At 38.8% G+C, this 17674-nt stretch overlaps 1 protein-coding gene across 2 annotated transcripts in view; it reads left to right on the forward strand.

The window, feature by feature from the left end:
* Positions 1 to 17674, forward strand: part of MAP2K5 (mitogen-activated protein kinase kinase 5) — a 280907-nt gene that overhangs the window by 90233 nt on the left and 173000 nt on the right. For both annotated transcript variants that reach the window (XM_005893296.3, XM_005893295.3), the window contains exon 9: positions 8671 to 8710. In XM_005893296.3, coding sequence (XP_005893358.1) covers positions 8671 to 8710 — 40 coding nt within the window. The remainder of the gene's footprint in view (positions 1 to 8670; positions 8711 to 17674) is intronic.

Here is a 17674-nt window from a genome sequence, read left to right on the forward strand (position 1 = left end):
GTCCATTTCTTCCTCGTTGTCCATTTTATTGGCATATAATTGTTGATAATAGTCTCTTATGATCCTTTGTATTTCTATATTGTCTGTTGTGATCTCTCCACTGTCATTTCTAATTTTATTGATTTGATTTTTTCTCCTTTGTTTCTTGATGAGTCTGGCTAATGGTTTGTCAATTTTATTTATCCTTTCAAAGAACCAGCTTTTGGCTTTGTTGATTTTTGCTCTTTTGTTTCTTTTGCATTTATTTCTGCCCTAATTTTTAAGATTTCTTTCCTTCTACTAACCCTGGGGTTCTTCATTTCTTCCTTTTCTAGTTGTTTGAGGTGTAGAGTTAGGTTATTTATTTGACTTTTTCTTGTTTCTTGAGGTGTGCCTGTATTGCTATGAACTTTCCCCTTAGGACTGCTTTTACTGTGTCCCACAGGTTTTGGGTTGTTGTGTTTTCATTTTCATTCGTTTCTATGCAAATTTTGATTTCTTTTTGATTTCTTCTGTGATTTGTTGGTTATTCAGCAGCGTGTTGTTCAGCCTCCATATGTTGGAATTTTTAATAGTTTTTCTCCTGTAATTGAGATCTAATCTTACTGCATTGTGGTCAGAAAAGATGCTTGGAATGATTTCTATTTTTTTGAATTTACCAAGGCTAGCTTTATGGCCCAGGATGTGATCTATCCTGGAGAAGGTTCCATGTGCGCTTGAGAAAAAGGTGAAATTCATTGTTTTGGGATGAAATGTCCTATAGATATCAATTAGGTCTAACTGGTCTATTGTATCGTTTAAAGTTTGTGTTTCCTTGTTAATTTTCTGTTTAGTTGATCTATCCATAGGTGTGAGTGGGGTTTTAAAGTCTCCCACTATTATTGTGTTATTGTTAATTTCTCCTTTCATACTTGTTAGCATTTGTCTTACATACTGCGGTGATCCCGTGTTGGGTGCATATATATTTATAATTGTTATATCTTCTTCTTGGATTGATCCTTTGATCATTATGTAGTGACCTTCTTTGTCTCTTTTCACAGCCTTTGTTTTAAAGTCTATTTTTTCTGATATGAGTATTGCTACTCCTGCTTTCTTTTGGTCCCTATTTGCATGGAAAATCTTTTTCCAGCCCTTCACTTTCAGTCTGTATGTGTCCCCTGTTTTGAGGTGGGTCTCCTGTAGACAACATATGTAGGGGTCTTGTTTTTGTATCCATTCAGCCAGTCTTTGTCTTTTTGTTTGGGGCATTCAACCCATTTACGTTTAAGGTAATTACTGATAAGTATGATCCCGTTGCCATTTACTTTATTGTTTGGGGTTGAATTTATACACCATTTTTGTGTTTCCTGTCTAGAGAATATCCTTTAGTATTTGTTGTAGAGCTGGTTTGGTGGTGCAGAATTCTCTCAGCTTTTGCTTGTCTGAGAAGCTTTTGATTTCTCCTTCATACTTGAATGAAATCCTTGCTGGGTACAATAATCTGGGCTGTAGGTTATTTTCTTTCATCATTTTAAGTATGTCTTGCCATTCCCTCCTGGCTTGAAGAGTTTCTATTGAAAGATCAGCTGTTATCCTTATGGGAATTCCCTTGTGTGTTATTTGTTGTTTTTCCCTTGCTGCTTTTAATATTTGTTCTTTGTGTTTGATCTTTGTTAATTTGAGTAATATGTGTCTTGGGGTGTTTCGCCTTGGGTTTATCCTGTTTGGGATTCTCTGGGTTTCTTGGACTTGGGTGATTATTTCCTTCCCCAGTTTAGGGAAGTTTTCAACTATTATCTCCTCAAGTATTTTCTCATGGTCTTTCTTTTTGTCTTCTTCTTCTGGAACCCTATGATTGAATGTTGTAGCGTTTAATATTGTCCTGGAGGTCTCTGAGATTGTCCTCATTTCTTTTAATTCGTTTTTCTTTTATTCTCTCTGATTCATTTATTTCTACCATTCTATCTTCTAATTCACTAATCCTATCTTCTGCCTCTGTTATTCTACTATTTTGTTGCCTCCAGAGTGTTTTTAATTTCATTTATTGCATTATTCATTGTATATTGACTCTTTTTTATTTCTTCTAGGTCCTTGTTAAACCTTTCTTGCATCTTCTCAATCCTTGTCTCCAAGCTATTTATCTGTGATTCCATTTTAATTTCTAGATTTTGGATCAATTTCACTATCATTATTCGGAATTCTTTATCAGGTAGATTCCCTATCTCTTCCTCTTTTGTTTGGTTTGGTGGGCATTTATCCTGTTCCTTTATCTGCTGGCTATTCCTCTGTCTCTTCATCTTGTTTAAATTGCTGAGTTTGGGGTGTCCTTTCTGTATTCTGGCAGTTTTGGAGTTCTCTTTATTGTGGCTATTCCTCACTGTGTGTGGGTTTGTACTGGTGGCTTGTCAAGGTTTCCTGGTTTGGGAAGCTTGTGTCAGTGTTCTGATGGGTGGAACTGTATTTCTTCTCTTTGTTCAGTCGCGCTGGGGGGAGGGAGGGAGGGATGCTGCAAGCAAATAACACTGGCGTGCGCTCGCAGTGCCTCAGCCACACTGGGTCTGCCCCCGCTCACTGCGCGTGTAGCCTCCCTGCCCACACTGCTCGGGCTCTAGGTTGTTCCGCGGGAACAATCCGAGGCTGGCCCTGGGTTGCATGTACCTCCCAGGTCCAAGCCGCTCAGGTTCAGGCACTCGGATAGTCCTCTCAGGCGCAGACTCAGTTGGGCCTGAGTATTGTGCTCTTCCCAGGTCCGAGCAGCTCAAGTGATGAGGTGTTTGGCGGCGCCAATGCTGCGACTTATCGCCTCCCGCCACTTTCGGTTATCTGGCGCAAAAACCGCGCACCTTCTTAGGCAGATGTTAACCGTCCAGACCCCAAGAAGTTTTAGTTAGCAAAGAAGCCTGCTTACAGTTTTATAGATAATGTCTCTCTGGGGCTGCGATTGCCCCCTTCCGGCTCTGGCTGCCTATCACCAGAGGGGAAGGTCTGCAGCCGCTATCTCTGTTCAATTCTTTGTTCCGTGCTGGGCCTGGCGGTCTTAGGTTGGGGCTGGCTTATCGCGTAGTAGATATCCCACAGTCTGGTTTGTTAGCCCAAATTATTTCGCTCAGATAGTGCTCAGGGTATTCAGGCCAGATTCTTACTCTAAGCGATGCAGCCCGCGCCGCCTCCCTGCCCTGCCCAGCCCCGCTTGTTAATGGCGCCTGCAGGCGTCTGCGCTCTTCTCCACTGGGGAGTTACCGTAGGACTCGCAATCTTGAGTTTTAATTGTTTATTTATTTTTTCTTCCTGTTATGTTGCCCTCTGTGCTTCCAAAGCTCGGCACAGATTCGGCAGTGAGAAGGTTTCCTGGTGTTTGGAAACTTCTCTCTTTTTAAGACTCCCTTCCGGGACGGAGCTCCGTCCCTCCCTCTTTGTCTCTTTTTTTTGTCTTTTATATTTTTTCCTACCTCCTTTCAAGAGTTGGATTGCTTTTCTGGGTGCCTGATGTCCTCTGCGGCATTCAGAAGTTGTTTTAATGGAATTTACTCGACGTTTAAATGCTCTTTTGATGAATTTGTGGGGGAGAAAGTGTTCTCCCTGTCCTACTCCTCCGCCATCTTGGCTCCTCCCCCAATAATAATAATCTTAAACCTCTTATTCATTTGAGAATTAAAATGAACATATCTGAATAATTTATGGGTTGTGTAGCACATTATAATGGGACGAAAATATTTGCAACTGAGCAGGGAAAAATAGCATATGTGAAAACTCATGAGCCCAAGTCATACTTAAAGGATAGTTTTTTATATGTGTGTTAGAAAAGAAAAATTGGATATTAATAGGTTTAGAATCTAAACCAATAATTTTTTAAAAGAGCAATTTATTCATTCTTTCAACAAACATTTATAAAATTTGCCCAGTACAGGGTTAGGCACTGGAGATACCATATAGAGCAACAACAACAAAATGTCCCTGTTTTTACAGAGCTTGCTTTCTAGTGGTTGGAAACAAATAATAAATTGTGTAGAGTGTTGATGAATTCTATGAAGAATAAAGAAAGAGAGAATGAGCTGTTCTACGTAGGATAGTCAGAGAAGTAACATTGGACCTGAAGGAAGTGATGGAACAAGTCAAGTGGATATTGAAGGAAGAGTGGTCCAGGCTGAGATGTAGGTAGAAAGGGCCTGAGGCAGAAAGATGTTTTGTGGAACAGAGTGAGTATTGTGCATAAGAGAGATTTGCAGAAGCAGAAAACTGAGCTTTTCCAGTCTGTTTTAGTGGTTTTACTCTTAAAACACCCATCTACCCTGGAAACTTTCTAGCTTCCTAACGTGTAACACCCACTTACTCTGTGCCAGGCCTTGTCCTCTGTGCTTTACTTATCTCACTAAACCTCACAAGTCTATAACATTGGGACCAATTTCCCCTTTTCAGACATAAGGCATGAGAGACAAGGTGAGGTTTGATAACAGTCCATGTTCACATTAAGTGTCAGAGCTAGCATCAGAACCCAGGCAGCGTCTCAGAGCATACAGCCTTCCCTCCTCTCCCTCCCCTGGCAGGTTGGCAGTGGTTGCAGAATGCTTCCTTGCTGGGAAAGATTTAGTGTGATGGTCTTAGCCTGATTGAAATAGGGCGGCACCTTTGTAAGTTTTGAATTATGAGTTTCCCTGCTCTAGAATGCAGTTAAGAGAACTTAAACATTACCACATATTTTTTTAGTTCCTAGAATACATGTGTTCTGCCTCAGTTCCAGTCTTGTCTTTGCCATTGACTGTGTATGCTTGAACAAGTTTTTTAACCTTGCTTTTAGATATTTCTACCTTAAAAGGGAGGGATTAGATAAGACAGTACTCAATATTATTGACTTGCTCAATACATTGTCTGAATTTGTACTACCAAAATTAAAGGTTGGTACCAACTTTTTTGTTTATTTATATGGAACCTATTGTTCCAAGTGGAAAGAGAAAGTAAAGAAAGTATGAAAAGTATAGATGTTCTCTTTGCTTGTCTTCTTGTTATTTTAATACTCAAAAAATTTATACCAGGCTACTTAGCTTTTACTTAGCCTAAAGTGTGTATAGATTGTGTGCTCAATTTTAAGGGCTGGGACTATTCCCAGAAGTTCTGTGCTGGTCACAAAGTGGAATGCTCAAGGACTCAGCACTAAAAGTAACTTATAAAAGTGCTTCCTTCATGCACTCATTGGAACAGGTAATTACTGTGGCAACAGCAAACTAATTTGAAGTGTTAGCTGTTAATTAAAACAATGCAGAGGTGTATAGTTGTCTTTTGGTGTAACCAGAGCCTCCATTCAAACTTCATTAATCACTTTACAGTTAATGTGTTGAGGAAGGTCAAGGCAATTGAGATGCAGTATCCACTGAAAGTAAACAAATTCCCTGTCTCTGGGTAGAATGCCATTTGCAAAGTTAAGGGATGCACTTGACTCCTACCTGGCGTTGCCTTTGTCTTCCACTTCTTGAAAATTAAATGTTAATTTGGTACTGTCATTGCACTGTAAACCAAACCACACAGCATTTTTAGTGCTCGAAATTGAACCCAAACTTCCACAGATGAATAAACGTGCATCGTAATTAAATCATCAAGTTTCCCCTTTTAATTCACTTGGAAATAGGAGACCCTTCTTTTGGAATAGATCAGCTTTCTTGATAAGCTAATTGAGTTGCCAAACTGTCCAGTACGGTATCTAGTATGTACTAGATTATTTGCTAATCATTTCCCTATCACTCCTATCAGTCTCATATATCCAGGTGTTGCTCATTGTCCAGTGTAACAACACTGTTTTGAGTCCTTGTGTATGCATTCAATTATATATCTTTACATTTCAGTTTTTGTAATATAGAATGTTTTAAATGTTGACATTGGAAGACAGTATGATACTTTGAGAAGAAAAATGGTATATGATTGTTAAGTGTTACATATTATATTGCCTGGAATAAAGTTGCTAAATGCCTTCAAATCACACTTCATATTGGCTTAGGCCAACAACTTCTCTGTCATACATTGAGAAAAAACACAGTGTAAGCTTTTTATATTAATTTATGGCATGAGTTCAGACATATCATGAATTAAATCATGACATGTAGTTTCATACATTGTAAAAGTCTGATGTTAACACAGATAGTAAAGTAAGTGGTAATTTGTTGTAAAACCAGTATAATACAGGGGTTCCACTTTTGAAAATGTGTATCACTTTATACAAAGTATAAAATTTTTTTAAGTTATTTAAGTTATTTTATAATTGAATAGTATTTATGTATAATAGGGAGGTTGGTGTTTAGAAAAAGTCTTTAGATACTGTATAGATTAAAGTATTCTCTGGTAAAGTGAACAATTGATGATTTTTATAAGCTTGCCTTTCCTTTAATGATATATATCTGAATTTCTGTACAATTAATTGATAAAATTGCCACCCTACTCCAGTACTCTTGCCTGGAAAATCCCATGGATGGAGGAGCCTGGAAGGCTGCAGTCCATGGGGTCGCTGAGGGTCAGACACGACTGAGCGACTTCACTTTCACTTTTCACTTTCATGCATTGGAGGAGGAAATGGCAACCCACTCCAGTGTTCTTGCCTGGAGAATCCCAGGGACGGGAGCCTGGCGGGCTTCTGTCTGTGGGGTCGCACAGAGTCGGACACGACTGAAGTGACTTAGCAGCAAAGGCTAAGTTTACCTTCCATAATTGTCTTGACCTTTGTCTACTCAAGTAGGAGAAGCAGAATGAATTGTTGAATGAACAGTCCTAAATATGGATATATATACATATTGATATATGTTTCTTCTTAGTCGTACCTGAATTTGTAACATTTTATATGTGAAAAATTACAAATACTTAAACCATTTCTATAAGTCAGTCACTTTAAAAACACTTGTCAATGACCTCACAACTCTGTAAACATACTAAAAATCTTGAATTGTACGTTTAAAACAAGTGAGTTTTATCATATATAGTCACACCTTAATAAAGCTGTTAAAAAATTTCAGAGCAACCACATGATTACTTCCACCAAAATAACAGAAAATGGTGTTTTCATTTTTAATAATGATGGAATATATGTTTTGTTTTTATTGTATGAAATAAGCAATTTTTGTAATAATTCTGTGTGGTAATAGATGTAAACTAGATTTGCTGTGGTGATCATTTCAAAGTATACACAAATATTGAATCATAATGTTGTACACCTGAAAGTAATATAATACTGCATGTCAATTAAATCTCGATTAAAACAATAAAAGAAATGAGAAATGTTTACTGCTAGGTCATTACCCAGTAAAATTTGGGAGCCTGGAAAATGTAGTTTGCGGCTTAGCATGTAAAAATGGGAAATTCCTGAGAAGCTAAATTTCTTTCACCCACATCTGTCCTACCCCAGTTACACCTTAGCATTACTTGAATTAAGAGAAGACCAATTTGATCTTGGCTAATATGTAAAATCTTTTGTGGAGCAAGATTTTAGTTCTTCCAAACTAATTTGTTTCTTTATACTTACATGAACGTGCCATAAAAAGTGCTTGTTTATGTTACGCGGTTGGTTTTGACATCTTTATTTAAAGCGTACTGTTTCTGGATGGTGGTCAGAACGTGCCGTCAGTGCAGTCCATGGGCACACATTTCATTTCACACGAAAAGTCTTGATGAGATGTAATGGTATTTTATTTCTGCAAACATAATTCCCTTAGTATTTTTCACAAATGAATGTATTCATATTGCTTGATTTAAATTGTAATTATTTCACTGTATCTGATCACTTGAACTGGGCTCTGAAGGTTTTTTAGAGTGTAATTTTATTTATTTTATTTTTGGTTGCGCTGGGTCTTTTTGCTGAGTCGGCTTTTCTCCAGTTGTGGCAAGCAGGGGCTACTCTCTGGTTTCAGGGTGTGGGCTTCTCTTGTTGCAGAGCATGGGCTCTAGAGTGCGCAGGCTTCAACAGCTGCAGTACCTGTGTCCGTGGTTGCGACTCCCAGGCTCTAGAGCACAGGCTCAATAGTTGTGGCACATGGGTTTAGTTGCTTCATGGCATGTGAGATCTTCTTAGATCAGGGATCGAACCCATGTCTCCTGCACTGGCAGGCAGATTCTTTACCACTGAGCCACCAGGGAAGCCTTGTTCTGTAGCTTTCTGAAAAATACTGAGAGATGCTAGCTTTAAGAAAAAGATAACTGTCATACTTGATCCTTGTGACTCTATGACTTCTTACATAAATTTATATCTTAAGCCAATGTGTTTTGAGATTATTTTAATGAAATGTAGGGATGCAGTTTATCTGTATATATAATTGAGAAAAACGAAAGGGAAACCTCCCATCTTATGTGGCTCTGTACCGTGCTTAGCAGAGAACACACCACCACATACCGTGACAGTATGCTGTAAGGGATCTGGAGCCAGAAGACTTGGGTTTGATGTCTAGTTCTGCCTCTTATTAACTTGTACCATTGATAAACTGCTTAGCCTTCTCTATGCTTCAGAGTTCTGGGCTCTAAAAAGTGGATAATAATATCAGAATTAATTCAGAGTTATTTTAAGGTAGTACATAATGAATCACTGTGTAAACCATGAACCTCAATAGAAATGTAAATTACCACTGTTATTAGTGTTCTCTGAAAGTATCATATTTCTCTTACTGAGGATGTATTCAGATTTATATTATGTCCTTAGCCATTTTGTTTAGTAATCCCAAGTGATTTTTTTTTTTCTTTCCACAGAGCATATCATGTCCCAAGTGGGAAAATACTAGCTGTAAAGGTGAGTGCTAGATAAGTTTTATGAAATTCATGAATCTTTTGATGCTTACTGCTTTCTCTCCCACCGCGACCCCTGTTAGCTTGAATCATAGGTATTGTCAAAGAGGAAATGAAGCGGTTTAAGGTTTGGGTGGTGGCCCTGTTGTGACCTTCAGGATCCCCGCACTGTGATTTGACTCATCGTCTGCTACGCTTCTTTCCATGTTCCCCTCTCAGTGCACCACTGCCTTCCTCATCTTACAGTTCAGAAACTTGGTAGATGTTCACTTCTTTCTTTCTTTCATCTGCCACATCCTGTAAGTCACCATGTCCTGTCAGAAATTTCCCCTGAAATGGGTCCGTGTGCCACTTTCTTTCTGTTCTCATCCTCATTGCCTTTGCCTTGTATCAGGCTCACATACCTCGTACTTAGACTTTTATAACATCTCCACTGTACCTTTCACCTGGCCACTGGAGGTGAGAAGTTGAACCCCAGACCTGATGCATCACTGTCTTGGCATCCCTCTTCCCTCAGCCCTAGTAGTGTAGAACGGAAAGCCTATGATGCCTGCCTCCCTTCTTACGGCATTCTGAGAGACCCTAACACCGCACCATCGAATACAGTCAAGCTGCACGTAACTCAGGCATGTTCTGGGCCGTTACCTTAGATGCTCCTCGTTTGTTCCCCTTGTGTCCACAATCCACACTCCACCCCTGCTGTTCTCCAAGATCCCAATCCTGCCCGTGCTGCTTTGCGTTTAATTTCTGACCTTGGCTGTTGGTGCTTGATTTTCTCATCATTTTATCTCAGATTTCCCTATGGAGTCTCTCGAATTGCACCTCTGAACCCTGTATCACCTCAAATTCAAGTCCATAGAACTCCACTTCCAAACTGGGCTTTTAGCTAACAAACTTCATCCCTCACTCCCCTGAAGATGAGTTAGGCCATCTACAGACAGACCCCTACACACCTTCCAGCTGCACCTTCTGCTTTACCTGCCCATTGCTCTCTGCAATGCCCATTATCCTCAGTCTCTTTAATAATGAGAGCTTTTATTTTTTGAATGACTACTATATGCCTGGTATAATGCTTAATTCTATGTAGCTCTTTTTTTTTTTTTTCCTCTAAATTTTTTTATTTTTAAACTTTACATAATTGTATTAGTTTTGCCAAATATCAAAATGAATCCGCCACAGGTATACATGTGTTCTCCATCCCGAACCCTCCTCCCTCCTCCCTCCCCATACCATCCCTCTGGGCCGTCCCAGTGCACCAGCCCCAAGCATCCAGCATCACGCATCGAACCTGGACTGGCAACTCGTTTCCTACATGATATTTTACATGTTTCATTGCCATTCTCCCAAATCTTCCCACCCTCTCCCTCTCCCACAGAGTCCATAAGACTGTTCTATACATCAGTGTCTCTTTTGCTGTCTCGCATACACGGGTTATTGTTACCATCTTTCTAAATTCCATATATATGTGTTAGTATACTGTATTTATGTTTTTCCTTCTGGCTTACTTCACTCTGTATAATAGGCTCCAGTTTCATCCACCTCATTAGAACTGATTCAAATGTATTCTTTTTAATGGCTGAGTAATACTCCATTGTGTATATGTACCACAGCTTTCTTATCCATTCATCTGCTGATGGACATCTAGGTTGCTTCCATGTCTTGGCTATTATAAACAGTGCTGCGATGAACATTGGGGTACACATGTCTCTTTCCCTTCTGGTTTCCTCAGTGTGTATGCCCAGCAGTGGGGTTGCTGGATCATAAGGCAGTTCTATTTCCAGTTTTTTAAGGAATCTCCACACTGTTCTCCATAGTGGCTGTACTAGTTTGCATTCCCACCAACAGTGTAAAAGGCTTCCCTTTTCTCCACACCCTCTCCAGCATTTATTATTTGTAGACTTTTGGATCGCAGCCATTCTGACTGGTGTGAAATGGTACCTCATAGTGGTTTTGATTTGCATTTCTCTGATAATGAGTGATGTTGAGCATCTTTTCATGTGTTTGTTAGCCATCTGTATGTCTTTTTTGGAGAAATGTCTATTTAGTTCTTTGGCCCATTTTTTGATTGGGTCGTTTATTTTTCTGGAGTTGAGCTGTAGGAGTTGCTTGTATATTTTTGAGATTAGTTGTTTGTCGGTTGCTTCATTTGCTATTATTTTCTCCTATTCTGAAGGCTGTCTTTTCACCTTGCTAATAGTTTCCTTTGATGTGCAGAAGCTTTTAAGGTTAATTAGGTCCCATTTGTTTATTTTGCTTTTATTTCCAATATTCTGGGAGGTGGGTCATAGAGGATCCTGCTGTGATGTATGTCGGAGAGTGTTTTGCCTATGTTCTCCTCTAGGAGTTTTATAGTTTCTGGTCTTACGTTTAGATCTTTAATCCATTTTGAGTTTATTTTTGTGTATGGTGTTAGAAAGTGGTCCAGTTTCATTCTTTTACAAGTGGTTGACCAGATTTCCCAGCACCACTTGTTAAAGAGATTGTCTTTAATCCATTGTATATTCTTGCCTCCTTTGTCGAAGATAAGGTGTCCATATGTCGTGGATTTATCTCTGGGCTTTCTATTTTATTCCATTGATCAATATTTCTGTCTTTGTGCCAGTACCATACTGTCTTGATAACTGTGGCTTTGTAGTAGAGCCTGAAGTCAGGTAGGTTGATTCCTCCAGTTCCATTCTTCTTTCTCAAGATCGCTTTGGCTATTTGAGGTTTTTGTATTTCCATACAAATTGTGAAATTATTTGTTCTAGCTCTGTGAAGAATACTGTTGGTAGCTTGATAGGGATTGCGTTGAATCTATAAATTGCTTTGGGTAGTATACTCATTTTCACTATATTGATTCTTCCAATCCATGAACATGGTATATTTCTCCATCTATTAGTGTCCTCTTTGATTTCTTTCACCAGTGTTTTATAGTTTTCTATATATAGGTCTTTAGTTTCTTTAGGTAGATATATTCCTAAGTATTTTATTCTTTCCGTTGCAATGGTGAATGGAATTGTTTCCTTAATTTCTCTTTCTGTTTTCTCATTATTAGTGTATAGGAATGCCAGGGATTTCTGTGTGTTGATTTTATATCCTGCAACTTTACTGTAGTCATTGATTATTTCTAGTAATTTTCTGGTGGATCCTTTAGGGTTTTCTATGTAGAGGATCATGTCATCTGCAAATAGTGAGAGTTTTACTTCTTCTTTTCCAATTTGGATTCCTTTTATTTCTTTTTCTGCTCTGATTGCTGTGGCCAAAACTTCCAAAACTATGTTGAATAGTAATGGTGAAAGTGGGCACCCTTGTCTTGTTCCTGACTTTAGAGGAAATGCTTTCAATTTTTCACCATTGAGGATAATGTTTGCTGTGGGTTTGTCATATATAGCTTTTATTATGTTGAGGTATGTTCCTTCTATTCCTGCTTTCTGGAGAGTTTTTATCATAAATGGATGTTGAATTTTGTCAAAGGCTTTCTCTGCATCTATTGAGATAATCATATGGTTTTTGTTTTTCAATTTGTTAATGTGGTGTATTACATTGATTGATTTGCGGATATTGAAGAATCCTTGCATCCCTGGGATAAAGCCCACTTGATCATGGTGTATGATCTTTTTAATGTGTTGTTGGATTCTGATTGCTAGAATTTTGTTAAGGATTTTTTGCATCTATGTTCATCAGTGATATTGGCCTGTAGTTTTCTTTTTTTGTGGCATCTTTGTCAGGTTTTGGTATTAGGGTGATGGTGGCCTCATAGAATGAGTTTGGAAGTTTACCTTCCTCTGCAATTTTCTGGAAGAGTTTGAGCAGGATAGGTGTCAGCTCTTCTCTAAATTTTTGGTAGAATTCAGCTGTGAAGCCGTCTGGACCGGGGCTTTTGTTTGCTGGAAGATTTTTGATTACAGTTTCAATTTCCATGCTTGTGATGGGTCTGTTAAGATTTTCTATTTCTTCCTGGTCCAGTTTTGGAAAGTTGTACTTTTCTAAGAATTTGTCCATTTCTTCCACGTTGTCCATTTTATTGGCATATAATTGTTGATAGTAGTCTCTTTCTTTGAAAGGATAAATAAAATTGACAAACCATTAGCCAGACTCATCAAGAAACAAAGGGAGAAAAATCAAATCAACAAAATTAGAAACGAAAATGGAGAGATCACAACAGACAACACAGAAATATGTAGCTCTTACCTTTAATTTTCAAATGTATAAAGTAAGCCTATTATTTTAGATTTGAGGACACAGAGACTCAGAAAGCTGAACTGTCCAAGGTCACCCAGATTGAAGAGCCAGGACCAAGGTTTAAAACAAAATGCATCAACTCCAAAGCACATGTCTTCTCCTACACCATGCAGCCCGTATACATGTTATTAGCACTGCCCATGCCTTTGATTTTTATCTGTCCTTTCAAGGTCCATCTCCTCCAAGATGCCTTCTTAGCTGTCCATAGTGAGCATGTATTTCTGCATCTTTTATCTAACCTAGGAAACTAAGAATAAGAGTGATTAAACTGCGTGTGTTGTATCTTTTAGTAAACTCAGACCAAAACAGACTCAAGCCTCCTGACTGCTGTGCAATCCAGAGTTGTTCTTCCATACCACACTTAATACAGCACCGAGGATGTACTGTGTGTATTATCAAGTCTAGTTTTAATAATTCAAATAGCTTTTGGTGGAGCGCTCCAACAGAGCTCCTTCTCGGGATGTTTACTTTGATATTCCAGCCAAACTAGGTTCACAGAATTGTAGAACTGAAAGAGACCTTAGAGATCATCTACCGTGGCCCCACATTTTAAAAAGGAGGAACCTTGAGTCCAGCCAGTTCCCAGGGTAAGTGCTATAGAGATCAGGCTCCACCTCAGTCCTCATGAGTTCACTTGAGTGCAGCTCTGTGGCACCAGCTTAGCATTAGTTGTCCTTTCCATGTCTTCTGAGCTCCGTCTTCAAAGAATGCCTCCACCAACTCAGCACTGTTTTCCTTTGTATCTAGTTATTTGTTTATTCCTTTGATGTCAAAACTTTTAGACTGTTGCCAGTGATGTTTTAAAGGTAATCAACTTTAGTTTGTTTATTCCAGGAGAGGGGAGCACTGCTATAAATCACCCCCCAAAGCCCCACTATTTGGCCTTGCTACTGTATTATAATTTTTCATAATTTCATACATTTTCATTTATGTTTAACCTAGGTTGATATTAAACTTCTTCTGCATGATTATTTAGCTGGGTGTGGCAAGGGGCCAACAGTTATCTCTGGAAAGGATTAAAAGCAATTTAAAAGAAAAGACACATTTTTAAAAGGCTGTTAAAATAGAGACCTTCAATAAAGGAAAACAGTAGGGCTTTACAAATATGCTGTTTGCTAGACCTAAGTGTAAAACTGACCTACAGGACAGGGACTGTATCATATTCGCTTTGTATCCCTTGATTTTATAGAATTAAATGTTAGAAGCTCACATTGAATGAATGAATGATTTGAGTAGATATAATTATTGTGTTTAAACTTTTGGTTAGCCCCGAGCTTCTTGGCAGTGAAGGCAAAAACCATTTTGTCTATATATTAGTCATTGTTGTTCAGTCGCTCAGTCATATCTGACTCTTTGCTACCCCATGGACAGCAGCATGCCAGGCTTCCCTGTCCTTCACCATCTCCCAGAGTTTGCTCAAACTCATGTCCACTGAATCAGTGATGCCATTCAACCATCTCATCCGCTGTCACCCACTTCTCCTCCTGCCTTCAATCTTTCCTAACATCAGAGTCTTTTCCAGGGAGTTGACTCTTCACATCAGGTGGCCAAAGTATTGGAGCTTCAGCTTCAGCATCAGTCCTTCCAAAGACTATTCAGGGTTGATTTCCTTTAGGACTGACTGGTTTGATCTCCAGGCAGTCCTAAAGGACTAGTCATAATCTAAGAGGAAAAAAAAAAGTGTCATTATTTGCTTTAAAACAGGCTGAGTTTTTTCATTAAATATTAGGAGTGTTATTTAGTTTCCAGATATTTGGGGATATTCCATATATCTTTCTGTTATTAATTTCTAATTTAAATCTATATGGTCAGGTAACATACTTCATATAATTGAAATTATTTTAAGTTTATTGATATTTATTTTTTGGCCCAGAGTGTGAACTGTTTTCGTAAGGGTTCCCTGTGTACATGAAAAGAATGTGTAGTCTGCTGTGTAGGATGTGGGATAAATATCAATTAGATTAAGTTGGCTGATAGTGTTTTTCCAAATTTCTGTATCTTTACTGACTTTTTATCTATTTGTCCTATCAATAAGAAAACAGGGTGTTGAAATCTATAGCAACAATTGTATACTTGTCTATTTTTTCCTTGCAGTTCTATCATTTTTTTTACTTCATATTTTTTTGTAGATCTGTTAGGTTATTTAGGATTTTATGGCCCCTTTATCATTACAAAGTGATCTTCTTTTTCCGTGGTAGTATTGTTTACTCTAAAACCTATATTGTCTGATATTAATGTAGTTACATCAGCTTTATTTTGACTGGTGTTCGCGTGATATAGTCTTTTATTTTTAACCTGTTTTATCTTTATATTTTGGCCAGTCTGATTATCTTTGCTTTTTAATTGAGGCATTTATATCATTTACATTTCATGTGATTATCAATACGGTTGGATTCGAGTATATCAATTTGCTGTTTGTTTTCTATTATTTGTCTATGTCCTTTTTAGAAAAAACAGTTGCTTTAAAGTTTATAGTATACATGGTTAACTTACTGAGGTCCACCCTCAGGTAATATCGTCCCACTTGACCTATAGTACGAGCGCTCTACATGCTGTACTTTTCATTTCCCTCATCCTGACCTTTGTTGTTGTTATTGTACATTTTACTCATGTTAAAACCCCCAAAATACATTGTTACTGATTTTGCTTTAGATAGTCATTTTTAAAGGCATTTTACATGTAAGAATAGGTTTATTTTATATTTGCTCACATTTTTACCATTTCCAGTGCTCCATATTCCCTTGTACAAACCCAGATTTCCATCTGGTATCGTCTCGCTTCTGTCTGAACGACTCCCTTCCTTTACCTTCCTTACAGTGCGAACGACTCCCTTCCTTTACCTTCCTTACAGTGCACGAGTCTCCTGGCAATGAATGCTTTCAGCTGCTGCATGTCTGAGAAGTGTACATTGACTTTAATTTTTGGAAAACATTTTCACCAGATAGAGAATTCTAGTTTAATTGTGCTTTACTTTCAGTATTTTAGAGATTTTGCTTTACTGTTTTCTGGCTGACATTGTTTCCAGTGAAAACCTTACTGTACTGTCATTTAGAAATCTTTATTCCTCTGTACATTAGAATTGACGTCTTCTCTGACTGCTTTTAAGATTTTTTTTAATCACTGTGCATGCTCAGTCACTTCAGACGTGTCCAGCTCTTTGCAACCCCATGGACTGTAGCTCTCCAAGCTCCTCTGTCCATGGGATTCTGCAGGGAAGAATACTGTAGTCGGTCACCACGTCCTCCTCCAGGGGGTCATCCCTACTCAGGGATCTAACCAACATCTCATACATCTCCTGCATTGGCAGGCGAGTTCTTTACCACTAGTGCGCCAGGGAAGTCCCTCTTATTGCAATTTGATTATGGTGAGTTTTTGTGTCATTTTCTTCATGATTCATGTACTTACGATTTGTTGAGAGATTTGGATGTGTGGATTTTTAACTTCCATTAAACTTGGAAAAATTTTAGCCATTATTTTCTTCACATATTCCCTCACCTTTGGGAACTTCAGTTCAGTTCAGTCACTCAGTCGTGTCCGACTCTTTGCGACCCCATGAATTGGAGCACTCCAGGCCTCCCTGTCTATCACCAGCTCCCGGAGTTCACTCAGACTCACGTCCATCTAGTCAGTGATGCCATCCAGCCATCTCATCCTCTGTCGTCCCCTTCTCCTCCTGCCCCCAATCCCTCTCAGCATCAGAGTCTTTTCCAATCAGTCAACTTCACATGAGGTGGCCAAAGTACTGGAGTCTCAGCTTTAGCATCATTCCTTCCAAAGAAATCCTAGGGCTGACCTCCTTCAGAATGGACTGGTTGGATCTCCTTGCAGTCCAAAGGACTCTCAAGAGTCTTCTCCAACACCACAGTTCAAAAGCATCAATTCTTCAGCACTCAGCTTTCTTCACAGTCCAACTCTCACATCCATACATGACCACTGGAAAACCCATAGCTTTGACCAGACGGACCTTTGTTGGCAAAGTACTGTCTCTGCTTTTGAATATGCTATCTAGGTTGGTCATAACTTTCCTTAATTGCATATATATTAGGTCACTTGAAGTTGTTGTTCAACAACAACTCTTTGCAAACCCCATGGACTACAGCACGCCAGGCTTCCTTGTCCTTCACCATCTCCCAGAGTCTGCTCAAACGTGTCCATTGAGTTGGTGATGCCATCCATCCATCTCATCCTCTGTCATCCCCTTCTCCTCCTGCCTTCAGTCTTTCCCAGCATCAAGGTCTTTTACAAAGAATTAGCTCTTCGCATCAGGTAACCAGAGTATTGGAGCTTCAGCTTCAGCATCAGTCCGTCCAGTGAATGTTCAGGGTTGATTTCCTTTAGGATTGACTGGTTTGATCTTCTTGCAGTCCCAGGGATTCTCAAGAGTCTTCTCCAGCACCACAGTTCAAAAGCATCAGTTCTTCAGTGCTCAGCCTTCTTTATGGTCCAACTCTAACATAAAGTTATCTCAGTTGAAGGTTTCCCACAGCAAAATGATACTCTGTTGTTTATTTGTTCTAGCCTTTTTTTCTGTCTGGTGTTTCAGTTTGGGATAGTTTCTATTGTCAAATGTTCAGGTTTGTATTCTTTCATATGCATCGTCTAATCTGTTATTAATTTTGCTCAGTATATTTTTTCATTTCAGATGTACTTTTTATCCCTATCAGTTTAAATGGGTCTTTTTTACATCTTCCATATCTCTAGTTAACGTGCTCTTTCTTCTGACTTCTTGCATATGTGGAATATA

This window comes from Bos mutus, chromosome 10 (assembly GCF_027580195.1).
Source record: "Bos mutus isolate GX-2022 chromosome 10, NWIPB_WYAK_1.1, whole genome shotgun sequence".
In the NCBI taxonomy this organism is placed as follows: Eukaryota; Metazoa; Chordata; class Mammalia; order Artiodactyla; family Bovidae; genus Bos; species Bos mutus.